The sequence below is a fragment of the Akebia trifoliata genome, chromosome 8, assembly GCF_017979445.1.
Source record: "Akebia trifoliata isolate Shusen 1 chromosome 8, ASM1797944v1, whole genome shotgun sequence".
NCBI lineage: Eukaryota > Viridiplantae > Streptophyta > Magnoliopsida > Ranunculales > Lardizabalaceae > Akebia > Akebia trifoliata.
Genome location: NC_141382.1, coordinates 2,907,411 through 2,933,706, shown reverse-complemented (window position 1 = coordinate 2,933,706; position 26,296 = coordinate 2,907,411). Strand labels below are relative to the sequence as shown.

At 34.7% G+C, this 26,296-nt stretch overlaps 3 protein-coding genes across 4 annotated transcripts in view; 1 reads left to right on the top strand and 2 right to left on the bottom strand.

Annotated features, from left to right (window-relative positions):
• LOC147395459 (DNA polymerase epsilon catalytic subunit A-like) overlaps positions 1-10,112 on the bottom strand; it is a 35,533-nt gene extending 25,421 nt beyond the window's left edge. The window contains exons 1-10 of the mRNA XM_086450303.1: positions 9,789-10,112; positions 9,626-9,691; positions 9,466-9,525; positions 9,243-9,338; positions 7,238-7,398; positions 6,983-7,071; positions 6,657-6,874; positions 5,958-6,044; positions 5,731-5,865; positions 3,897-4,019 (exon numbers count right to left, since the gene is read on the bottom strand). Of these exons, the coding sequence (XP_086306429.1) occupies positions 3,897-4,019; positions 5,731-5,865; positions 5,958-6,044; positions 6,657-6,874; positions 6,983-7,071; positions 7,238-7,398; positions 9,243-9,338; positions 9,466-9,525; positions 9,626-9,691; positions 9,789-9,938 (1,185 nt within the window). The 5' untranslated portion in view covers positions 9,939-10,112. The remainder of the gene's footprint in view (positions 1-3,896; positions 4,020-5,730; positions 5,866-5,957; positions 6,045-6,656; positions 6,875-6,982; positions 7,072-7,237; positions 7,399-9,242; positions 9,339-9,465; positions 9,526-9,625; positions 9,692-9,788) is intronic.
• A 3,031-nt stretch (positions 10,113-13,143) lies between these two features.
• Positions 13,144-15,861, top strand: LOC147395458 (large ribosomal subunit protein P2-like). The gene is made up of 3 exons (XM_086452112.1): positions 13,144-13,304; positions 14,696-14,922; positions 15,640-15,861. The coding sequence occupies exons 1-3, from the start codon at positions 13,217-13,219 to the stop codon at positions 15,664-15,666; spliced, it is 342 nt and encodes a 113-aa protein (XP_086308238.1). The 5' UTR covers positions 13,144-13,216; the 3' UTR covers positions 15,667-15,861.
• Positions 15,862-16,974: 1,113 nt separating this feature from the next.
• On the bottom strand, positions 16,975-23,409 carry LOC147395457 (neutral/alkaline invertase 3, chloroplastic-like). Of its 2 annotated transcripts, none has more exons than XM_086452110.1 (7): positions 23,267-23,409; positions 21,818-22,617; positions 21,091-21,256; positions 20,782-20,993; positions 18,628-19,121; positions 18,494-18,542; positions 16,975-17,646 (listed from the first exon to the last, which is right to left on the bottom strand). In XM_086452110.1, exons 2-7 carry the CDS (start codon positions 22,532-22,534, stop codon positions 17,320-17,322), a joined length of 1,965 nt encoding a protein of 654 aa, XP_086308236.1. In that variant the 5' UTR covers positions 22,535-22,617; positions 23,267-23,409; the 3' UTR covers positions 16,975-17,319. The 2 variants fall into 2 exon arrangements, with proteins under 2 accessions (XP_086308236.1, XP_086308237.1); XM_086452111.1 differs by having other exon boundaries at positions 21,818-22,590; positions 23,267-23,406.
• Between the last annotated feature and the right edge of the window lie 2,887 nt (positions 23,410-26,296).

The window sequence follows — 26,296 nt, the reverse complement described above, 5'->3', positions numbered from 1 at the left end:
TCTAAGCCTAAAAATGGAGAAGAACTGACATTCTGACAAAATGGTTTTTTATTTCAATATCACAAATCTTTTAAGGAATTAAAAGAACAGTTTATTTTTTGAGTTGTCTTCTAATTCCTTAAAAGAGGATTTGTTGAGCTTAACTCTCAATCACAGGATTTATATAATAAGAGGAAAACTTCATGGTTACTATCTAAGTGCTCTAAGTGACATAAATCTCAAGCCCAAAAATTGGGAAAGCATTGTGCAAGCACCATCAGGAAAAATGCAAAGGGGATAGGAAGTAGACGGTAGTGGGAGACTCGATTAAAGAGGTTTGAAGATCATAGCATTACACAATCATTTTCAAAGGAATTCGAGAAATGGGGATGAAAGGGAAAAAAAGTTGAGGCTTTTGTGGGCATCTTGGGCTGTGGTGTTGGTATCTCTCCTTTAGATCTTCCTTTAGAGAAAGTTAATCAGTCAAATAATAGCATAATGGAAGTCCCATTGCCTATCCATGGGAGATATGGTTGTTCAAATCAAAGTATGTTATCTAGCATCGTAGAGTATTTCATTTGTATGTTATTCCAATGAACATTGTAAAGAAAATTGAAAGGATAGTTGGGGATTTTTGGTGGAATGAGAGGAAGGATAAACACAGAGTATCACTTGAAGCAGAAGAAACCGCATCCGTAAGAAATTGGGATGGTTATGGATTAGTTAATTGATGAGGAATATATTCCTTCGTGGAAGGGCCATTCATGCTAAGTATGGGTATTGGAACTGTTGTTGAGGTAGTGAAGCAGTCCCTCAACCTATAAATGTGATTTTTGGAGAGGTGTTTAGAGTGGGTAAATAGAGTTCGCAAAAGGGGCCCATCTCAAATTGGGTGAAGGAGATTGGGACCAGTTTTGGGAGAATTATTGGTGTAAAGAAACCACCCTCAACACAAAGTTCCCATTTATTTCAATTTCCAATAAGAATTACCTCTCAATGCAGAGCTTCATGATTTGTTCTAGTAAGGAGTTATATTGGAATTTCGACTTCAAGAGAAATCCCAACTAAAGGAATAAGACTGCATTGCTAGTTTACTCACTCACATTAATAGGATCCATTTTTCACCTTCAAATAAGAATTGTGATGATTTCTTCCAGATAAGATAATCTCATATGTCAGTATTGCATTTCCAACCATATCCTACATATCATACCCTGTTGGCAACTACTTATATCTTGTTTAGTAGATCCAGCTCACAATCAGTTGTAACCGTCTAAGATATATTAGACTTCATAAGTTCATATATATTGATGAATTAAGAAGTTCCACTTAGCTAAGTGATAATATATGTGAAGAGTTGTTCCCACGTCCTAGGTTTAAACCCCCTTGAACCCACACTCCTTATGCTAACCACTAACCCATCTTTACCTATCAAAAAGAAAAAAATATTTATTGCTGAATCATTGAAGACTAATTATAGTGTCTTAGGATATCTTGTGTTTACTTGAGACTCCTTAGTGCCCGTTGTATTTTGTATCGGTAGGATTCATAACAACTTTTGTAACACCTACTGCATCCGGTATCCACTCTTTGCATAGTACCTAGTATTGGAATGTTCTGTTCAGGGGCATATCACTAAGTTAGGACATGAACTTGCTTTGTTCCTGATATTTAATACCAAATTGTTCCTTCTTGGGTATCTCTTGATCAAGGATATATTATGTTGACATAGGACAAAACAAAACTGCCATTGGAGTATGCGACTGTTTGTTTGATTTGCATCCCACCTTTATGTTCATTTGTGTTACCTTTCATTCCTCTCAATATTCCTACTAGTGGACTCTATCAAGGGCATCAGTTATATCAGTCTACCACATGCTCATTTGTCCCAACCCATCTAACATTTCCATTTCAATGATTTGGGGATATAAAATACCAATCAAGGTGGTTTTTTTTTTTTGTCAATCCCTTGAATAAAATCTTGACATCTGACTATCCCACCTCTAGAGAATCATCTTAGTGGATTATTAATCAATGTGAACATTGAATAGGGAAACAATTAATCATCTATTAATCCATTGTAGTCTAGCTTCATTATCTAGTCCTGATTTCCAAATATGTTTGGGATCAGTTGGATCCCCAATAAGTGTTCCTTGTTCAAGAGTTGGCATTTACAGGTTTTTTCGACAAGTAAGATGTGGAAATCGATACCATGTTTCCTATTTCTTGGTGTGCTTTGGAAAGATGGAAATATGAGAATTGTTATGGCAAAGAGGGCTTAGTGCAGGAGATCATCATCAATGTCAAAGCTCTGTAATTTTATTGCCCAAGATAGATAAGGAAATTCAGGGTTTCTTCTTCAAGAAAATTGTGTATAGATGGGAGAGAGTGATTCCAAGAATTTGCTAGCATGTTACTATTCTTTTGAAAAGGATATATTAACATAATTAAGGGCATGGACGAGGGAGTACGACTGATAGGATAAATTGACAATAGACAAATGAGTTCCCAATTATTGTTGGCCTGCATGGGGTTTACTTCGGTATCCTTATATGTTTGCTCTGGATATAAATGAAGCAATTGCTGTAGATATGCAAGATGACGTCTGTTTGTTGATGAGATAATAGAGGGAGTTGACACAAAAGTAGAACTTTGCAAAGCCTGTTTAGAGTCCAAGGGATTTAGAATAAATAGGAAGAAAACTGGGTATGTGAAGTACAACTTCAAAAAGGACACATATAGATAAGAAAATGGTCCTGAAGAAACAATTTTTGTATCTTGGTTCTATCGTCCATAAAGATGGTGTAATTGAAGAGGATGTTACCTATTAAATTAGAGTCGAATGGTTAATGTGAATGTATGTTTTCGGAGTCCTATGTGATCGACAAACCCAAATCAAATTAAAAAGGGAAATTTTATAAAATGATGGTAAGATCTTTTATGCTTTATGGAGCTGAATGTTGGGCAACATGTCCACATATTGAGCATAACAGAGACGGGGATGTTGATATCGATGGGTGGACATACTAATAAAGATGAAGTTTGAAATGGAAGCATCTGTGATGATGTAGGAATGGCATAGTGAGTGATAAACTAAGGGAAAGTCAATTGGGATAGTTTGGTCATGCGGCAACAACAACAATAACAATCCCAGTTAGAACAAGCAGGAAAGTTGAAGGTTTTAGAAACATGAATGAGACCACAGAGAACGTGGATTGAGAAGTGAAAGCAAATCTGAACACACTTGAATTAACAGAAAACATAACTTTAGACATAATTGGATGGAGGAACAGGATTCAATCAAATGACCCCAAGACTTTGGCAATAAGGTTTGATTATAGTGATGACCATGTAAAAGAAATGATATTATGCATAGCCTCAAGTTAAACATACAAAATATTTACTGAAAAACTTAAATGCACCATGGAACTTTTTTGTAGATGGAATAAAGAACCATTGCAAGTAGGCAAAATCTGCCCAGAATGCACAAACAGAGGAGCGAGTGAGAGGATTTTTTTTTTAAGACAGGGGTTTGGACCCATAGGCCTGACTAGCAGGAGGGAGGCAACTGGCCTTATCTCGCCCAAATCCCCCAGGTACATGCAATATCCCATAGAAACATGACTAAATATGGGCCTGACGAAAGAGGTAATCTAAAATCAACAAATCTGGTTACAATAAACATATAAAAGGTAATCACTATCCTGTATCAGATTCGTTAGCCGTGATATGACTATAAGAACACAAAATATCGCACCATTGTGTTTCATAAATCATGTTACAATAATAGATAATAAAGGAGGGAGGCTACAATACCAAAAAACTATAAATCAGAAGACATAATGAAACCAAATATACTTCTTTAGACACTAGATCAACTAATAAAAGCAATGGAAAGAATAAGCATTGTTTCACACCTTTAGCCCTTGACTGCCTTGAGGGAGATAACTATCACGTTTGACCCAAGCAAAACAATCCAGATGGCAAGCAAATTTAGCACGGCATTCCTCCTGAATCTTGTCACATTGAAACCCTATCTCCTGCATGGCAAACAAAAATACAACATGCTTGATAGGAATTAAAACGCATGCAGATAGACAGATTAGGCTAACATATAACTGGATAAAGAAAGAACCAATGTCACTATTCAAAAGCATACGAAGTTGGAAGTGTTTGGTGCTATCAATGCCATTTCTAAAACTAAATGCATTATTGTGCATCACAACAACTAGGTCTTGGCATTTTGAAAATTTCCTCAAAATAGAAAATCTGCCTTGAACTGAATATTTGAGTTTTTGGTTGAGATAACAAGACAACCTGTGCCATTGCTCCCCATAGGCAAAAGTTTATAATCTTGTAAAAAGCATAAATAGGAAAAAGAATAGGATGCAAAAATTACAATTTACCAGTACTCCTCAAATATCAGAAAACTATCGGTGGGAGCAATCTGAATGTGAAGTAACAGCTCAAAATTTTGCATAATGGGACGTATGATAAAAAGAGGGATTAGGCTAAACCAGACGTACTCTCCCCTAATTGATCCTCCTGATCCCTCCATCTCTTTTTCTTCTTTCCACTACCTTAAAGTTCATAAAACCCTAGTTTCTAACTCTACATGGTACCAAAGCTAGATTATTATCCATCGTGATTTTACATTTTTTTCTCTTATATTTTCTTATTTCCTATTACCCTCCCCCTTTCAACTCTAAATCTGTCTAGGGTCATATTTGTTGTTTAAACTTTTTCACCAAAAAGATTTTAAAATGACTGTGGGTGAGGGGTGGGGTGCTTGGGCCTGGTTGGGGTTCAAGCCGTAGGCTTTCTTGCCAACCACAAATAAAAGTACCACGGACAGAATTTGTCTCATGCAAGCATGAATGATATAATATAAAATAACTTCAGGGCTGCTAGCAACTTTGATAGCACTAGACCAATTCCAATCCTATCTTACGGTCAACATATATAAGCAGATTCCGCTTCCCTCCGATTTTGATCTGCTAGCAACTTCAATAGAACGAGTCCAATTCCTATCCTATCTTTGAAGGCCAAGCAAGCAATATGTGTGTGTGTGTGTGTGTATGTACTCCAACTTGAGGGGGAGTGTTAAAAAGTCATGTTTGGTTTGGTTTGATTTGGTTATAGACACTTTAGTCATTACATTTGTTAAATAAGGTACAATTGTTCATTTGAGTGACATGCTTATATAATTAAGTGAAAGTAATCATCTTTATAACTGATTCTCTCAATCCCTTCTTCTACTTTCTTTCTTCTCTACTACCTAAGGTCCATGAAACCTAGTTTCTAATTCTACAACATGAAAGGAGAAAAGATAAACCAATGAAACAAGGACAAATAATTTTAGGGCTGTAGCCAACTGTGAAAATTTCCTGCGGGTAGACAAACTTTAAAGATTGGCAAAGAAGATTCAAACTATAACAGATTCCAAGAAGCTAACCAATGTGATATCAGTTCCCAATAACTAGAATCATAAAAAACAAAAAACAAAACAAACGGAAAAAATATGGAAGCAAGGGAAACACCATTAAAAGCATTAGCACGTGTTATTAAAGTCTCTTTGAAGGAATAACATTAATTAACATGAAGAAAATCGATGGAATGCACACATCGTAGCATCCGATGGCAAGCATTAACTCCTTAGCACTCGTAGTAAGTAAAAAAATATATATATATTCGCAAATCTTGGTACACGTGACAAATAAAGTAAACTAACAAGCAAGAATGGAAACGTACATCACGCATTACAATACCATGATGAGCTGCTCTACTTTCCAGGAACGGCCAGTCAAAGAAATCACCATTGTAGGTGACATAAATACCGGGCTTCACCTCTCGCATATGGGCAAACCACTGTCTAAGGAGTTCTTCCTGTAATTACCAGGTCATAAAGCAATAGATTTTTGTACATCAGCAGCCCAGATATATCTTGAACAACATATCTGATGAAAGATTATAGTTACCTCATTTTTCACATTTTTCACTTTGAAACAACCTTCAAATTCAGGTTTTGGAGTGTACTCCAAATCTTCTATATCCTCCCACACACACTAAAAGAATAATATGGCAATTGGATGAGTTATTAAGCCTCGCAAATGAATTCCACTAATTTCAAAAGTGCAGACACTGCATAGAAATAACTATACCAACAATGCCTAATCATTTTTTCTTTATAATAATAGTATTCTTCCCATGCTAAAATCCAACAATTTCAATTAGCATCAACTTCAAAATGAAGCAAATTTCTCTGAGACTCTTAAGTAGCTGATGGTAAGAAAAATGAATTTGCAGAAAGAAGTAAAAGAAAATCTACAAGCAGGCCTAGGAACCTAAGTAAATCTGCTTCATACACAACACGAGAGTAAGGACAAGAATCTATTATCAGTGGGCTTCTCCTAATCAGATCTTGGTCGCCAATTTTTTGTTTAATATCCTTTTCAATTTGTTTCATTAATGTTCAATGCAGACTGAAGTTGGAGGGCAGTTGTATCATTTGTTTTTTTTTTTTTTTTTTTTGAGGGTTTTGATATAAGTCCATGGCACTACGTTTAGAGCCTGATCTGTTCATCTAATCAAATGCAAAGGCAACAAAAAATCTCTAACACCACTGCCTTCGCAAAAATTAATATGCAAATAAAATGATTATGGTTTATGAAGCGAACCTCTCTGTTAATTATCAGGTACCCTTGTCCATCCACCATGTATGAAATCATCATTATTGAATCACGTCCAGCATCTGGAAACTTCAAAGGAAGTTTTGTTGTTTCAATATCAAATGCACAAACATGAACTTCAGCACGTTGTAAAAGATCAGTCCTCTTCTCTAATATAACACCGGTACTGGATCCGCTCACATCGTACCACACCCCACTTCTTATATCTGCATAACATGAATTTCCCCAACTTTATTAAATAAACAAGTTCATTATGAACAGAAATTACAAAAGAAAATTAATCTCAGAAGTCAACTGAATAAAGAATAATTCACCATTATCAATAGCAAAGCGGACGTGATACGGAACATCATACTCGCGGAGATCGATGATACAATCTATGAAGTCTTGAGGTTTTTGCTGGCTGTGATTCATAAGAAGAGCACAAGAATCAACTTGGACCCAGAGATAAAGTGGTATGCAATCACTTTCAAGTGGATGCAAAACCTAGCAACTATGATATTTACAACAGAAAACAAGGTACTCATGCAATCCAGGTTAATTATTTTTTTATTTTTTTTTATAAATACCTTTTCCCGCTTAATATGAACTCATATGCTTCTTCAGCATCATTCTTTGCCTGATTTCTTTCAACAATATGCATCAGATCATTCTTCACATGCATTAATTGTTGGACAGTATCGAACGATATCTTTAAGTACGATTTGCGTAAGCCAGATAAATGGTTTTTCTGCCAAGAGCAAATGATGCTATTAGTTTGCATTTTTATAAAAATAGTTTCATTTCATAATTGGCATAAGCAAACAATATTGAAAGAGATCATCAGCATAAACAAAAATATAAGAACAGTGTTAAATTAATAGTAGAAAACAAAAGGATATGCATCTGTGAGCATTTCTAATTTGAAATGTAAGTTTTTATCTAAGAATCTTCATTGAGTACTCAGATAATAAAGAGGAAGGTAGCCAAAGATTTGATATCTTGCACATTTTTAAGCAATATTTAAGTAGTTCTGAAATACCCGCCATCCTCTTTGGAAAAACAAGCCTAGAGGGACCTATATGAATTGAAAATTAGGACAATATAAGAAAACATCCACCCAAGAGGCCTCATCACACATTCACAATCACACCAAGCATCTTCGTGGTGCCTAATCCATAGCCAACCATATACTTTACTTTCCTAAAATCCAATCCTACCAACTGATCACCGATCAAACCTGAAAACTCTTATTAGCAAATCTAGCCTCATATTCTCTTAAGAACTTACCACCATTTACCTTGTGTTTCGGTACAACCGACTGATTAAATGGCATTTATCCAATGAGAAATTCACCATCTATAAGTAGTCTAAAGCCCAACTCTTTTGTAGTCAGACCACATACCACGCTTATCTAACAAGGAAAAACTAACAATCCTTGCTTTCTAAGATTGTCCTTTTGGATCCTGTACCATGTATCCAATAAGGAGTCAAGATAGGTGAGTTCTGTTGATAGATATGATACATCCAGGAAATTGGCAAAAACCCTTTATTATGATGCTGAGGTACTATAATATAAAATTATAAATAATAAATTACAAATTGTAGGCCCTTGATAAATAGATGAGGAATTAATGATTTTATGACTCTCATAGGCAACCGGGTGCCAATTGTACTTTAACAACCCCTCCAATGTTGCATGCTTTGAGTGACCTTGAATGAATCGTCGATAGTAGTTGACAAGCCAATGATTGACCGCAATTCCGAGACGATTGCTTCTTCTTGTCCCTCTGAATGTGACCACCTCCAATGATATGGCCAAAGAACATAATTTGCTCACTAGGGCATCCTATTTGTTGAGAGTGAAGTTTAAGGAACCTACTAAAGATAGGATCCCGTTACTCATTCTAACCGGATCGAGACCAACTACAACAAATTTGAAGGAAAAGCCAAACACCCCCTCCCAACTAGTTTGGGTTGGCATTGTTCATTCTTTAATTCATTCAAAAGGATAGGACTTGATTTTCTTTTGCTTTCAATTCCATCAAGTATTTTGTTTTGAGAAAGAAGAAAGAAACTAACAGGTCCTATTGTACAAAAACTCTCTCATAAGCAATCCGGTTGGAGCTCTTTTGTTCTGCAAATGTCGTATTATGACAAAGCTGATTCAAGTTGGTGGGATGGACTTAAGCTAGTCTTCTATGTATCGCTCAAATGATCAGAGCATCCTTGTCAGTTCACTCAATCAAGGACCGTGTGGAAAGGTATAATAATATATGCAAATCCATCAATCAAAAAATGGGTTTTTCGATGGGAAATGAAAACTATATTCTTTATGGAGGTCGCAAAATATTTGGGCAGCTTCCTATTCCTTTCAAACTCATTGCCCTTCATAAATATAGCTAATTTACGAATTGCATTCTTGCAAAGGAGTTGGGTATCTCTGAAAAAATTTATTCAGCTTCCAATCAAAGAGAAAGTGTCTTCTAAATACATGATCCTTTGTTTAGCCGTTGAATGGGTCACTCTTTATGAGATATATACATATACATATATACATACATACATATTACATATGTATACGTGTTAGTTTACCAGATCGAGATCCTCTTTCTCCATAATTTCTATATCAGCAATTTGGCCTTCATAGCGTCGTCTGAGATATGCTTCGACGCCCATTTCCATTTTTTCCTGAGATATTAACATAAAGGCATTAGTGACCTCGATGGATAAAGGGAGACCCCACCCCGATAGCAATGAAAGTGTTCTAAAAGACCAAAAAAGCATTCGAATTTGTGAAACACTGTATGAATTATACCTTTGTGGCAGCGTAAAAGTAAGGACGGAATTTATACTTGGATTTGAAATTCGACCCATCCTACAACAAAGAATAAACCGAATTCATTCACTTGTGAGAAACAACAAAAATTTATATATAACCAAATAACTACAGAAATATGTAGGTGTAAGAACTTCACCTGAGAAACAAAATACAGATCCACGCAGCTATAAACCTTGTTGGTATCTGGATCCTCCCAAGATGACTGCGAAAAATGTTTTAAAATATGAAGAAATAATGAAGAATTTCCATTGTGATGTTGTTTGCGCATAGATTACTGAGATCAAGATCGAAAGACTTACAGAAGAGAAGGTGAGCAACCATCCGAGCCTTTTTTCGCCTTCAGAGAACAAATCGAAACCTAATTTTGCTTCTCGTTCTTCTTCGACAGTACGGATGAGCTTTTGTTTCTTGGAGTTTCGTCGATCTCTCCATCTACTGTCGCTATTCATTGTTTGATTCCCAAGCGAGTTTCTGAGTTTCTAGATTTCTGGTCTCTATTGGAACCCTCGACAGCCTTTGTTGTAGAAGATGGTGTCGGTGTGATGTAAGCGAGAGAAGCTCTCGTAGACCATCTATCACATTTGCCGCTCGATTCCCTTTGTGACCACTGCGTTTTCCCGCGCTTTCTTCAAGTTCTTATTTATTGAGATCGTTTGACGAAAATGACCCTCGTATCTTGTAAATCTACTGTTCTGGTCTTCTCTCGTCACTCGGGTCTCGACCCTGGGAGATAACTCGGTTTACGTTGATACAAAACCGATTTGTATCCCGTTTTTCAAGGTGGTGTGGGAACTGAGTAGCTGACTCTGTTCATGACCCGACTAGATTAAATGAACTTGCCTTCAAAAAGATTTAATAAATTCAATTTATTAAAAAAAATTAATAATAGGGTGATTGTAGCATTCTCTTTATTTAGGATAGAGTAATGGGTCCGAAATTTTCTCTCTTTAGTCGAAAGAATAGAAGAAGGAAAAGTACAACATCAACATTAAGTTGTCGGAATCGATAATTCTCATTAGTTGATGTTCCATCTATAATGGATTGTTATTTTTTGTTATATTATACAAATTTTATTAGAGTACGATGAGAGAGTTCTTATGTGAACAGATTAATTCACATTAAAAATAACGTGTGTTACCGACCAGTATTTAATTGGGATACGATGAAGGGAAACTTCATTGACATGCCAAGATACTTTAAGGGGCCCTCACATTTTTATGGGCACCTCAAAAAATAAAATAACAAATATTTTTAAAAGCTACTCATCTCATCCTCTAACTAATCTGACGACTATGGTGAAAGGGAGGAGGAAGTGGACAAGAAGAAGAAGGAGAAGGGAAAAAAAAGTAAAGAAAGATCAAACGAGGAGGAGAAGAGAAAGAAGAAAAAGAAAAATAAAAATGGGGGGTGGGGGAGAGAAAGAGATCGAAGGAGGAGCAGAAAAAATAATATATATATAGGGGTTAGAAGTTTCAGAATAGGCTGGTTTTTTGTGAAGATTATCTCTATGGCGAAGAGATCATTCTCGCCAAAAATCAGCTCGTTCTAAAACTTTTAACTCTAGTTTACAAGTTGAAGAATCGTGGACCGTCCGATTTTTATAAATCACTTTTGATGATGTTATAAGTTTTTGAATGAGATGATTTTTGACGATAATGATCTCCTCATCATAAAGATCATACTCACAAAAAATAAGTCCATTCTAAAATCTCTAACCCATACATTGAAAAATGTTTGACTCTCTTTAAGACCTCCGAACACCATTCACATATATATATATATGGGTCGGGTTCCATAGACACATAAAGCTACTCATAAACCTACAACGTTTTTGTCTTATATGATTAAAGAGGTTCGAAATGGACTGATTTTTTGTGAGGATGATCGCCATGGTGAGGGGATCATCATTGCAAAAAATCATCCCATTCCAAAACTTCTAACCCCATCAAAAATGATTTACAATAATTAGACGGTTTAAAAATTTTCAACTTGTAAACATGAGCCTAGAAGTTTCATAATGGGCTGATTTATGGCAAGGATGATCTCCTCGTCATAGAGATCATCCTCACAAAAAATCAGCCCATTCCAAACATTTTTGCCCATATAAGACAAAACACGTTGTAGCTTTATGTGTATACGGATCCTAATCCTATATATATATATATATATATATATATATATATATATATATATATAGAGAGAGAGAGAGAGAGAGAGAGAGAGAGAGAGAGGGGGCGGGGGGGAAAGAGAAAGGATAAGAAAAAAATCGGATGAGGGGAAGAAAGACTGAGAGTGAAGACAAAAGTGCCAGAGATTCGTAATCGATTTTCGACATATTGAATTGCTGGAGAAGACAAAGAGGGGTTAGAGATTCATGAGTGCCCTAAATTATCTTTTATTTTTTTCCCCTCAAATTGGTCTTCCCTCAAAGGAATTTGGTGGGCCAATGAAATTTCCTTATAATAAATAATTTAAGTATTTGGGTTATGATAAGTATACGTTGGGGTGCCAATAGAAACTCTACAAAATTTATAAATCCAAAAAAGAGAAGAAGAAAAAAAATAAAAAACAACGTGGTGATAGTAGATGGTCGGTAGTCCATAGGTTTTGGTGGTTAATGTTTTGTGCTAAAATCATGAAGCCATGTGTTCAATCTGGCTTACACACGAAAAAATAAAAACACCTTCACAATGCTCTTAAATTGATAGCAAACCATAGTTAGAACAAAAAATGGGTAACCAATGTAGAAAAAAAAAATGGCAAACTAATGAAACGAAAGCTATTTTTTATGAAATTTGTTACAGTTATTTGCCTAGTAAAAATAAAAAATAAAAAATAAAAAATAAAAAACAATTTAACAAAAAAAAAAATGAAGAAAATTAAAATTAAAATTAAAAAAGTTAAAATTAGCAATAAAGGAGAAGAGAATATATATCGGATCAAATAAAGAAGAGATGGTTTTCTATTTGAATTTGATAAGAATTGTAAAGAAGATGAGATTTAAAAAATGTAGGGTGATCTAATCAAATCAAGTTGTGAAACTAGACAAGAATTAATCAACACCCTCGGAAAAAAAAAAAACCTCGGATCAAATTCAAAATAAATTGTTTATATACATATATGGGTGGCGTTCGGACCTAAAGAGAGTCAAACATTGTGCTAAACAAATTTTTTTTTTTTCAATACATGGGTTAGAAGTTTCGGAATGGCCTGATTTTTTGTGATGATGACCCCATCAAAAATGATTTACAAAAATCGGACGACGATTCATCACCTTGTAAATTAGGGTTAGAAGTTTCAGAATGAACTGATTTATGGCGAGGATGGTCTCTTCACCATAGAGACCATCATCACAAAAATTAGTCCGAAACTTCTAACCCCTATTTTGGAAAATGTTTATCTGTCTTTAGGGCCTCCGAACACTTTCCTATATATATTTAGTCTGTTTTTTTTTTTTTCATGATATCTAGATTCTAGGGGACTGCTGCTGTATTTGGATTTTCACATTGGTAATCCATTTGAGTTCAAAGACCCTAGTAAGGTTGGGTAGGGCGAATAATCTCAAACCCATGATGTTCAGATAGAGATTGGGTCTAATAGCTCTTGGCCCGGCCCACATTATATAACTAGTGCGATAGCTTATTACCAAGTCCACATTTTTTTACCTTCAAATTCCAAAACCCTAGAAAGGTCTCTCACTCTCTCCCCTCTCTCTCTTTGGGCAGAAATGAAGGTTATCGCTGCGTATTTGCTCCTTGTGTTGGGAGGGAACTCGAACCCTTCAGCCGATGATTTGAAGGAAGTCTTGGGATCTGGTTCTCTCTCTCTCTCTCTTCTCGATTTCTCTATTTATATATAAATTTTTATGGGTTATTTGAACTAGTTTCCTGTTTTGTAGCCATGTGTTGAAACTTATGTGGACTAATAAGCAATAGTTCAATCATGGCATGGGTGAATTTTAGGGTTTTATATTACTGAAACCATATAGAACAAAATCTGATTCATGTTTCCACTTATTCTCATTTAAATGTGATTTAAAAAAAAAAATTTGAATTTGTTTTATGCTTTGTAACTATGGGTTGAAACCTAAACGGATTAATAAGCAACATTTCAATCTTAGGCGAAGCTTAGGGTTTTGTTTTACTGGATCCATTTAGAATTAAGTCTGATTCAAGTTCTCAATTTGTTTTCCCTTCTCGGCCTTGTATTTCAGATCACAAAATTTACAAAATTTTCTGATTTTGTGGATTCATTTGTATTGTGGCATGTTATCAAGAACAAGACAGGGTTCTTAGGGAGGTTGAAGTTGTTGGTTTTTTTTTTTTTTTATATATAAGAAACCCAAAAAATGATTGTACAAATCTCCGAAAACTCCCCCATTTTGTTTCAAAACTTGCCCATATTTATCCAAATTAAACCTGACTAACCCTTGCCCAATTATTACCAAATCTGAACTTGGTTGTGTGTATAAGACCTAAGTAACACGAATTGTGAGGCCTTAGCGCTACTTTTGAAGTATCTGGTATGACAGGTGTGAGTTAGTGCACGAAATAGTGTCAACCATTGTAACTCAGCAATACTACCAATATTTCTTGAATTTGCGTCGATCATTTTTTTCCTAAGGAGCTGATGGTTATTTCACAAATTGTGGTTGCTAAATCTTCTTCTTTGGAAACCAATAGTATGGTTTCTGAATCGGTCCAAGTCACTGAACTTTGATTTTCTATAGGTAACATAGTCACCAAGTTGGAGTTTGAGAATAAGTCAACAAGAGGAAAAATTGAAAAAAATTGGTAACATCGGGGAAAAACGAAAAAATTTGGGAAAAAATCAAATTAGGGCTAGGGCTGTGTAATTGTTCCTACCAAGTGGTATTCTTATGTTATATCATTAAACATCATCTTGAACTATACTAATCAATTACCCAACCCCTTATTGATTTCATCCATGCATGCACATCAAGTATCCACATGTCCACACAATAGGCAAGTTTTATATTGTTCAAAACATAAAAAAGATTGCAATCATAAGTCCAAGTTAGGATCCATCAACTAGTCAAATTCGTGATTTAATCTCAAAGTTCATAAATTTGTATCTTATTAAATCGGTGAAGAAAAAAGTCACGATTTAATTGTGATCTTTTCAATAAGTTGGAGACTTTGCTGACTATGATATGAAAATGGAAAATATTTGTTTTGATTAACAGTTGGAGCTGATGCTGATGACGATAGGATTGAATTATTCTTATCTCAAGTAAAGGGCAAGGATATAACAGAGCTTATTGCGTCTGGAAGGGAAAAGTTGGCTTCAGTGCCTTCTGGTGGTGGTGCCCCTATTGCAGTGGTTGCACCCGGTGGTGGTGGTGCTGCAGCACCTACTGCAGCCGAACCGAAGAAAGAAGAGAAAGTGGAGGAGAAAGAGGAGTCTGACGATGTAAGTTTGCTTGCTGGAATCACATTAAGACTTATATTAATGTTTCTATGAGCACTTTCTGACCGACTGGTTCCCCAAACATAATATTTCAAACCAGTTACCTTTCTGACCATGGTTTCAAAACTTGGTTTGATGTCTCGTCTTGTCCATGGAGGAGACCAAGTTGTCTCGGATGAGACAATCCATTTAACTCGGCTTATAATGATTGATTTACATATATTTAAACCAAAATAATTATCATTTTTTAATAAAATAAAATAGATTAGAAAGTGTTTAGTCATAAAACCATGTTTTAGTTATATGATAAATATTTAATTTCTTACAAAAATTTAATTATTTCAATCAAAATCGCGGTTGATTCAGCCGAGATTTTCAAAAATATCGTCCTAGACATCTCGTTTATCTCGCAAGATGATGTGAATGTTGAGACATGGTATATATCTGTATCATTGCTGAATGAAAACCATGTTTCTGAGTCAAGGAAACTCAACAATTTGATTCTTGCTTGTATTATCCAATACCCATATGATTTCATACCCTACAAGGCCGATTTACCACATTTGCTCGGCAGTTGTCTCACATCCCTTCTTCGGACTTAAAAAACCTCTATTTTTTATAAAAGCAGATTTCATCTTTATCTTCATCTTGTTTAAACCATCTTTTGAAAGTTAGCATTTTGGTGTAATCTTATTCTTCTTTTCAATCAACTCTTTGCAGGACATGGGCTTGTCTCTTTTTGACTGAGGGATTCAGATGCTGATCTTTACGTACGACTTGTTAGAGATATTAGTTAAATGTTAAAGTTTTTTTTCTTTTTTCCCTGTCTCTAGAGCGATTTTGGCTCTTGATATTTTTAATAATTTAAAGTTTGAAAAGCGGTGGAGTCAAGATGAAACCTTTTCCCATATATTAATGATCAGAATTTTGAAATTTGTGGAATTTTAATTTCAGGCAACTTAGTCATTGTTGGAATGTCTCTATGGAATCAGGCTGGCTGTTATATTAAGTAGTGCCCGTTTGGTTTCAGGCTGTGAGGACCATTGCTGGTTCTTAACAAAGCTTTGTAGCGTTGTGTCCATCGCATAGTTCGTCCAACCCATGAACACTGTCCCAATGATCAAGTGACTCCCCTTTCACCAGCCTTGATAGGCTGCAATCAATTTAAAATTTGATTACTAGTTGGACTGGATGTTTGGGATAATACTTTGAATATCACGTTCCCTCACCGCTTTAGCTGTTTGTTAAAGGGAGGAATTGACGTACTTTCGATGACGATGAGCTCCCTCTGCATGATGTTATTATCTTTATCTTGGGCTTCTTGGTTTTTTTTTGGGTATCAAATGTTCAAGGAATTCAAGGGGCATTCTTTGAGAATTTCATGGGCAGGTAGGTGTGGGTGTCCAAATTTTCAGAATGTTTGGACAGAAATTTTTAAAATTTTTTTGGGGTCCGGCCAAGAGATTGAAATGAAACATTTATCACAAAGTGTATTTGCTATTAAAAACATTAGGTTGTGTGAATTTCTATGTTGGAATTTTTTTTCTAGGTATCTTGAAAGGCCATCATTTTGAACCAACTTCTAATAAGCTTTTTAGTCAGAACGTGTAAATTTATGGGGGCCTTACCTAAGTGGCTGAGTCTTTTACTAAAATTACTGGCTAGACATGTTTTTTAAACATCTATGGAAAGGGCCTTATACTCCTTTTGATATTAATTTATTTGTCAAAATGAGTATGTAGATCTTTTGATAAATAATTTAAGAACATGGCTGGGCTCGACCTCATTATGATCACTTTGGTGCCATGGTAGTAAATCTCGTCTGAGACCAAGACGGCTCGAACATATCGGAAAACTCGTCCGAGATGACTAGGTCTTGTTCATGGACAAGATGTCAAAAGGAGTTTTAAAACCATGTTTGGTACTCCTCTAAATCTATTTAACGCGTGATCATATATCACTATCAAAATCCATGATTCAACAACCAATTCAGCGATTTAAATTCAAAGGTTAAAAATCTAATGAAATTTTTGGCCATCAATCACGCAGAGAGAGTATACAAATCTCATATATTGCAGATTAAATTTGTATTGGACTGAAAGCATACAATTTCTATTACAACAGTATATGATCTTACAACTATTAAATAGGGTGATACATGACGACTAAGTCTAACATCCTAGAGAGTAGGATACAACACTGGAGAAGTGTTCATTTCCAACACTTTACCATGAATGAGAATGAGAATAAAAATTTGATAAAACCCAAATAACAATAGAAAGCCAATATGGCAGGACCCATCCACCACATCAATCATCACACTTCTTGATGATAAACTATTTTGCATCCACTTACTTTCGCCTTATTTCCAATATTTATTACTACTTCCCATTATAAAGCTCATACTATATAGCTCTGTTTTGATGGTTTCCGAGAACGTTTCCTCCTTGGGTTGCTATCGATCATGCAAAAGAAGGCATTAACCAGTTCTTGATCCTCTTCATTTATCAGAATCTTTGCTTTCTCTGGGTTGGCAAGGAGAAGCTTCGACACAAGGTATCCAGCAATCGACCATGTCTGGTGGAGGCAAGCCTGTTTACCAATGAATCTCGCTCTTTTAGTGTCATAATATTCAGGCCACTTATCTTGTGATATACGCTTCTCTGCAACTTCAATAGCTTTTGCTGCAATCTCTGGCCTATTCATCTTGATGCATGCCACTGTGAGCTGTATAACAAGCTCTTAAATATGAGTCACCAAGTTGGGGCTCAGGAATAAGTAGGCATGGGAAGATTCAAAATAGCAAAATTTAAAAGTTCGGGAAAACAAAATTATTTCATATATTAGACATTTATTCTAATTTTCAACATATCTTTTGAGTAAAATAACAACATTATTGAATATTTATGCATGAATATAGAAAATGTTTCCACACGATTACATATGGTAAAAAGGTGTAACTATTGACATAATACCAGGAAACAATGCATGACATGATGACATAGATAAAAAAAATTAAAACCATAATATTGTTTTTTTTTTTCAAAAAATAACTTAAGTGGCAATAAAGGAAAACGTTGCTAGTAAAGCATAACTTTTTTAATAAGTCACTGAATTTGGTGACAAGTTCAGTACAATATATATTTAATACCACGAGCACTTTAAATAAACTAATAGGGTTGCAAACAGATAGAAGCAATTTTGGAAAAGAAAAATACAGATTCAATACTCTATATATGGGGAGTAGTGGTGTTCATATGATAGTAATGGAATGATGATTGAAGCTAGTGCTGGAAGTAATTTCAGAAAAGAAAACCAAATCCACTCTTATAAGCTCTGAGAGTGTTGAACAAAACTCTGAGTTTTAAGGAAAAAATCAATCATCAAAGATGAAGTTAAAGTGAATAGCCGTGGACAACGTTCTCTGAGTAGTCTCTATCACAATTGCTAAACCTACGACATACATTAATCAAGGGAATGAACAATCCCATCTGCTAGTATGTACAAGTGCATGCCAGTGAAATCAATCAAAAGTGGAACAAAAAATAAGTGAAGGAATGAAAAATTAACTAACCTGCCAAAGCAAAGTTGGCCAAGAACCTCCATTGTGGTAAGACCAAGGCCTGCAATAAAAACAAAGATGAGAATTGCAGATACGAAGAAAGTACCAAATTCAAATATGCCATAACCATCAAGCAGAGATTTTACGTGTTCTTCGGATCACTGCCCGTGATAATTCGCCATTCCTGACCATCAAGGGCAGGATAGCATATTTTGAACGGCATATCAGCCACCAAGTCTGACCATTTGGCTTCAATGAGATCTAGTATGGCATGTGATTGATCTCTTGTTGCCAAACTGCTAACTATAGACCACATGTTCCCAAGTGAGAAGAAACGGAAATCCATATGAGCCGGCTGTAAGTTTCCAATTAAATAGCCTCCTTTACTGGGCATCCATTCCACGAGCCAAGGAGAAATCTGATCAGGATAAATGTTGAACTTGTTAACTGCATCATATGAGTACTCTTCTGTTTTGTAGCGGTAGATTTCATTGAGTTTTGTCATGTCAACCCAATAATATTCCCTGATATGAAATGACAGTGCGACTAGACGATTGTTCAGAGCTCGAATAAGGTCAGCTGATCCATCCTCAGGAGCAAGCATTTCACGAGCAGAAAGCAGCGCTGAATAAAATAGGGCCTGAATGAAACACTTATACAGGATTAGACTTTATTTCTCCTACCATGTAACAAGAATACTCCAGATTAGTTTTGAACAAAGAATGTCTTCTTAATTTTTAATTTTTGATAAGCATACATATGATAAGCTTGAACACAGATGTCTGCATGAATAAAAACATATGCATATGTACTGCCATGACAACACCATTTGACTTAACACGTGTGTCAGATGCATTCACGATGCTATTAAGAATTCTTGTAATTATTCACAAGGCCCCAATGTCTCTCTAATAGTCAAGTCACACCGTTATGTTCTGATTTTATAAATACCAAGTATGGTCATAAATAAATGACCGTTCCTTCAAAAAAGTATAGTCATAAATACTAGTCAAATCTTTGTTTTTGTTTGTTTTTTTGGCATATATACTAACATGATTGTATGATATCAAGAAAAAAAATGTACACATTTAAGTTAGATTACTGAAATTGAAGTAACTTAGATCTGGAGATGAGAAATAGTCCGATTTTTGTGACTGAATATGGTCTGCACACACACAAGCAACTAGAAAAAGGACACAAAAGCAACTGATGACCATGAGGGATAGACTCATGAGCAACTAGAAAATGGATTTCATCAATGTAAGAATATTGAAAACTACACATGTAAGAGGCATGTAGCAAGAAATTCCAACTTCATTGGAATATTTTGATTTTAGGCTGAATAACAAATAAATCAAGCACAATCAAAGAGATGAAACACAAAAATCAGGCCCTTAATTACAAAAAGAGAGCCTGTGGTGAGATCATACTAATCACTAAACATTCGAGTAACTCAATAATTCAATGGATTTCCATTACAGTGAATGATTTGAAAAATGTTGATATTTTAAATTAAAAAAGATGCATCAACTGCAACTAGACTATAAGATGGGGTTAAAAATGAATTCATCCTGCACAAATCAACTAAGAAAAACTTGTCTGGAAGACCGGAAATAATATATTCCGAGGTAAACCACGTCAACACTCAAAGAGTCGCAACTCTTCCATTATCTAAGTTGAGAACCACTCGCTGCATCTTTGTAATTGAGATAGATATACAAGTATCCGACTAAATGCAAAAACCAGTAAATATTTAGATGGACATAAGATTCTATCAAAATTGTTATATTTACACCCCAAAACTGTAGTCTGCAAATTTTACCATTTTTCTAATTTTTGAAATATTTGTAGTGGAAAGAGTAGCCTGGTGGTGTGTGTCTGTAAAACCAAAACTAAGTATTTGATCAAGGGCATAAACATTACTCAAAAAACACAAATTTTCTCCACCATATTGGTTAACAAGCACCTAAATTGCAATTTAAATTTGAAACCAATTGACTAAAGTTAATGCAATGCAAGTGATTTTTTATTGCTTACCACAACTTATGATCCAATGAAACAAATTAAGCTAATGACTTTTGCAAACCCCTAATTTACAACACAGCAGTTTCCTCACCCTAGTTATTCTTAATAAAGAACCAAATTCTACAACAGAGCATCCGCATGAAATGGACTGTCCTTATTACATAAAGAGGACACATGACCTAAAATACAACCAATAGATCAACAACGGAAAAAAAAAAGACAAAAAAAGACTTTGACGGCTGTAGATCAACAACGGAAATAAATAACTTGTTTACCTGAATTTCCAGAGGATGGCCATGGATTCCCATACGACGGTCTATCATGCAAGAACCATCCGTCACTAGTAATGTTGGGAACATGTCAAAACCATCTGCAAGACATAACTTCAAAATCATCTTAATTCCTGTTTGCACATCAACTCTTTCTTGAACGGAAAGATCTCCAGAGGATTTTCCATACGCTCGTAGTAGTATAATCCACCACAATCCTGAATTTTGAATAAGAACCCATCTTTGTAAGTAGGAAAGATAATACACGCAAATATGTGTATACCTAAAAAGACTTGTTGACAGATTTTTATTTACCAGAATCAACAGGTGCAACACGGCCAATTGCTGCCTCTCCAAAATCAGGGTCCAAAACCTCTTCAGTTGCAAAATCATCACCATCGAGTGGAACTGTGCGGACCTTGAAGCTGGCAGGCATGAGCCCTTGACCGGGACTATGGCAGTCCATTGTTTTCTCCCAGCTCTATTATAAAATATTATAAATAGTAGTAACCTAATCATCTTTCTAACAAATGCAAGAATTTCCAAATACAAAAACAATTCAAAGCATGAGAAAATTAATTTTAATAAAGGGCTTAGACCTATAGCTTAGTTGGTTTGACACATTGCAAAGCAACTTTGAGGCCATGGGTTCAAGTCCAGCTTACCCATAAAAAAATTTAATTAATTTTAACTAGAAGGTGGCATGTGCAAACACACATGTATATGAAGGGCTTATTTGTAATTTAAAATGTTAATTAAAGGGTAGTTTTGAAGATTACATAGTAAAAATAATATTTTTGTAATTTTCAAAACTAACCAACATGATTTTAGGACATGCAATCGCAGTTTTCTTAGTTTTTGACCAAAATGACCCTGATTATATTGAGTTTAAATGTTAAGGTGTAGGTATTTTTGGAATCCAAATAATGGTGTCGAACCACTTCTACTCCGCCTTCTCTCATTATAATAGTAAAGATATATAAAACATTAGTAAAAGAGTGCCATGCTAGGATAAATGGTTCGAACAGAAAAACTATGTTACCTGCAATTGAAGCGTATGGAGGATGAAGTTGCGAACAATATCGTACTCTCCCTTCAAAAGGAAAGCTATCCCAGAAGGGATGAAATCGCGGATAAAGACTTGATCGTAGTTTAAGACATTGGTATTGGTTGGGTCCTTTGCAGCAATCGTTCCAATGGGACTACCGCAGTAATAAACCATAGATTCCTGTAAGAGATTCCATGCTTCATCCTCAATAGAGTCTACACTAACCTTGTGCAATGCATCTTCAATTATTCCACCACCTAACTTACCATTTGATACGAAACCTTCCTTTTCATTTTTCAACTGCGGGACCTCTTCAAGATTTAGAAGATTCGGACCATTCACGTCACCATTAATTGGGTGTAATTTCTTCGCTGAATCCACAAACCAGGTTCCGTTTCCATCATCTGCAGTTATCCCGCTAGTACTTTCAGTCTGTTGGCATCGGCAACTCATAACCTGAAATTGATTAATTGCATTATTTCCATGAGAGACACCTACCCCCTGAAACCCATTGGTCCCACTACACCTCTGGAACAATCTTGAATAATTTAGGGATAGTGAATGGCCTGAACTTCTATTCTTTCTACATCTCACATGGGACTTAGCAGGCAATATTGAGTCTGATCCACTAAAACACAGGTTAGAACAAAATAGGCGAGGAGCAGCCCCCGACAATATTTGTAAAACAGCCTCTGAGGTGCCCATCGACATCACAAGTGAAATTCGCCACCCGTATCTAACTCGATACTCTTTTAGTCGAAATGAATCTGGATGACCAATCGATTCCGCACAATCTTTTATTCAAATTAACATATTAGGGCAACATGAAACACAGATAGTATAACAGAATTAGTACAGATTAAAATAAGCCATTCCCAGATGATACAGAAAATGCAAAATACCCAAAATTTCACCAAACAATATCAAGACAGGAATTCCATTGCCACAAAAACTTAGCATTTTAAACTAAAATTTATAATACAAAATTCCACAAAACAAAATTGAACAGAAAGAGCAGAAACCTACGGATAAAAAATTAAAACTTTTATCAATTAATTTTTTTTTTTAAACTTTCATAAGGTTAAACACTGATCAGATTTCACCGATTCCATCAGATTTTACCAATCGAAGCCAAAAAAAAATCTTTTTTTTTTCAAGTATCTAAGAAATTCGGAACATAGGAACCTCCTCATAGACACAGGCATCAAATTGCAGTAAAAACCGAGATTTTCATTCTCAGTTCTTACCGATTTCGAATAAAACCCAACTAATTTTTAGCAAAGATCGAAAATTAAGTTTTTCAGTATATATAGAGGTGCATAATCGTGATCATTATCATCATTTTCATGAAAAAAAATGGAGAATTTGAAAATATGAACTTAAAGATCGAGATCGAGATAAATTTAATAAAAAAAATCAAAAAATGAAGATTGGGTGTCTAACCTCAATCAACAATTTCGAGGAGATGACTCGTGGTCCAAAAAACGACTATTTCTGACCAGAAATTTGTCTGGGTGAGCTTTAATAGTGTTTCAAACGGAACTTCAACCACTTTTCAGCTTTAAATTTTCTTTTTCCTTGTTGAGAACTTTGCACGTTTCATCTTACTTTTGTCTGATTTTTTTTGTTTTTTGGACGGTAACATCAAACGTCAAACGTACGGTTGAGATTTAGGAATGCTCGGATCTTAAGAAATGGCTTGAGAAAATTACTTAAAGGTCCCTGATGATATAGGGACTTCTTTTTAAGTACCCCTAATGTTTTGTGTGCTAGCTTGATAACGCAGTTGGTACACTTTTATCTCTGCCCACCTTAATAAAGTTTCAAATATCAAAACTACCCTTTTCACATCTCTTTAGTTACCTTTTTCAATGACTATTGCTTGCAGGCCATTGTTCCCTCCTAGAGAATAATATATTTGTGATTTCTAAGATTTTAATAACTTTTGAATTATTTGAGATGATAAATGAATAAAGATGTTCATAATTTTAAAGATTTAGTCGTAACTTTGATCCGAATATTTGTATTGTTAATTATTATATATGTATTTCGAATATTTTTTTAACGATAAAAAAGTAATATATAGGCATATGCAATCAGATGTAACAACATTGGTCACGGACGCTCAAGAATTTCGTGAAAATCTACCTAGTGGTCGAATACACTCTCGTTTACACGATGATTTTGCTATTTTGGGTATAGTAGTTATGTGTTTGTCATTGATCATAAATTTTTTTTTGAAAATTATGACTACTAAAAATTAAGGAGTTGTTGGAATTTAAAAAGGTATTGTTGGTACTTTTAAAATTCTTGGTGAAATAATTTTTTTCAGAGAAAATTATTTAACAGACCATATGTAAGGGATTTGTTTTTATATAATCCATATCCTTTGGGGTGGTGGCTTGATGGTCTATTTAACAAGAAAAAATATATCTAAATGATCCCTCCACCTCATATCTTATTATAATATCGATTTTCGATTGCGAGTGATGAATGGAGAATGATATAATCATGAAATTTTAACATTTAGACGTATTTTTTATTTTATTTCATTGATTTATAATTTTTTAACGAATGAAGTTGGGATTCTATTTTATTTATTTTTTTAAGTCGTCATGATTTTTTATTCTAGTATATGTTTCACAACTATAATATATGCACCTTGAGTATTTCAAGAATATCTATCTAATATTGAAGTCGGGAAAAAAGAATAGGGGGGGGACCACCATTTTTATTGTCAAGTTCAATATTTTTATCGTAAAAACTCAACCAACAAAAGTGTTTATTTCGGTGATAAAAAATGTTGAACTCAACATTGTAAATGTGATTCAGAATTATTTATTTATTTATTTCAACTTTGATAATAGATAGATTTTCTCAAAATATACAAAATGTATATATTATAATTGCAAAATGGATATTCGAATAAAAAATTACAATAAAAATCTTCAAATCTTCAAAATCTTCCTTTAATTTACCCCCAATTATGTTCATCAAATTTTATTGTAAATCGTTGAAATAAATAAATAAATCATTTACGATCGAAAACCGTTGAAAATAGTTGATAATCATTATAAGAAAAGTTACGTATGCGAAGAAGATGCAAAAAAGGGTGATTTGGGTACTCCAAATATATTATAAGGAGAGATGAGGATGATGAGTGACCACTCCTTTTTACCATTATAAGCGGGAAGACAATGCAGAAGTTGGTGAACACCAATTTTTCGTCCCACAAATGCCCCTACTTTTACCTTTAAACCAAAGGAATTTGTGAACCAGGCTCTCACAATAGTTCACAAAATTAAAAATCTATCTATTTTTACTATATTTTTCATACACCCTCCAACCAATATTTTAATTTTTAGATGAACCATTTAGACAGAGATGGGGTGGTGAGAGAAAAAAAATAGGAAGAAAAATAACAAAATAATAATGAGAGAGAGAGAGAGCGGTGGCATCGAGGATGGTGGCGTTGATGCCGATGACGATAGAGATTTTTCCCTTTAAGTCGTGCCACTCGAGTTCACCATATATGTTCTCAACGGTCAATTACTCGTTCCACTCACCTATTTTTTCATAATTCTTTATGTCCACTTATTAAAATCTTAAAATGCATCAAATAAATTTCGATAGGTTCTAAATTGAAGTTGTTTTAACTAATTTGGTAGGTACTTATCGAACATTACAAAATCAATTTGGTATGTATTGACATATTAAATACAAAGATTTACACGATTTTTTTTTTTAGTAGGTTTTTATAATTTACCGAACATTACAAAATAGATTCAATAAGGTCTTAGAACAAAACTTTATTGTGTAAATCTCCAATTTGGTATGCTAGTTCTGATTTTTTGTTTATACGATTAGTAGATGCTTGAACGATAACATTCAAAAAAACAACTTCCTATGCTTTGGGATGGTTCCCTATTGACGAATCAAATCACTCGAAAGAAAGTCATTTTATCGCCCTTCTTTTTTTAAGGGACATATGAATATTCTTTTTTAAATAAGGACGGTGGGAATGGTTTAGCTCAGTTAACAATTGAGCAATCATATCGAACTTTACAATAATGATTAGACACTAGCATATCAAATTAGAGGTTTCACACAAATGATTTCGATTTGATTGGTTTTTTAGGTAATAAATCAAGAAAGAATATTGAAGAAGGAGAAGACCCTCGTTGAAATTTGAAACACCAGTTGAAACTTAAAACCTTTGTTTAATTTTTCTAAATGCAAAGAAGAAAAAAACTTATAGTAAGAATATTAGAAAGAGAGAGGTTCACGGTGAGAAAATGGATAGAGAAGATGATGAGATGGTTTGGGATGGTGTATAGAGTAATAAGATAAGGGTATAACTATAATATTATTTTTCAAAAGATTTCACTCAAGTGGGTTCCATGAGTATATATGGTGCATGATTTCAAAACTCGCTTGAGTCGTCTCGATATCAAGCAAGGACAAGACGGACAA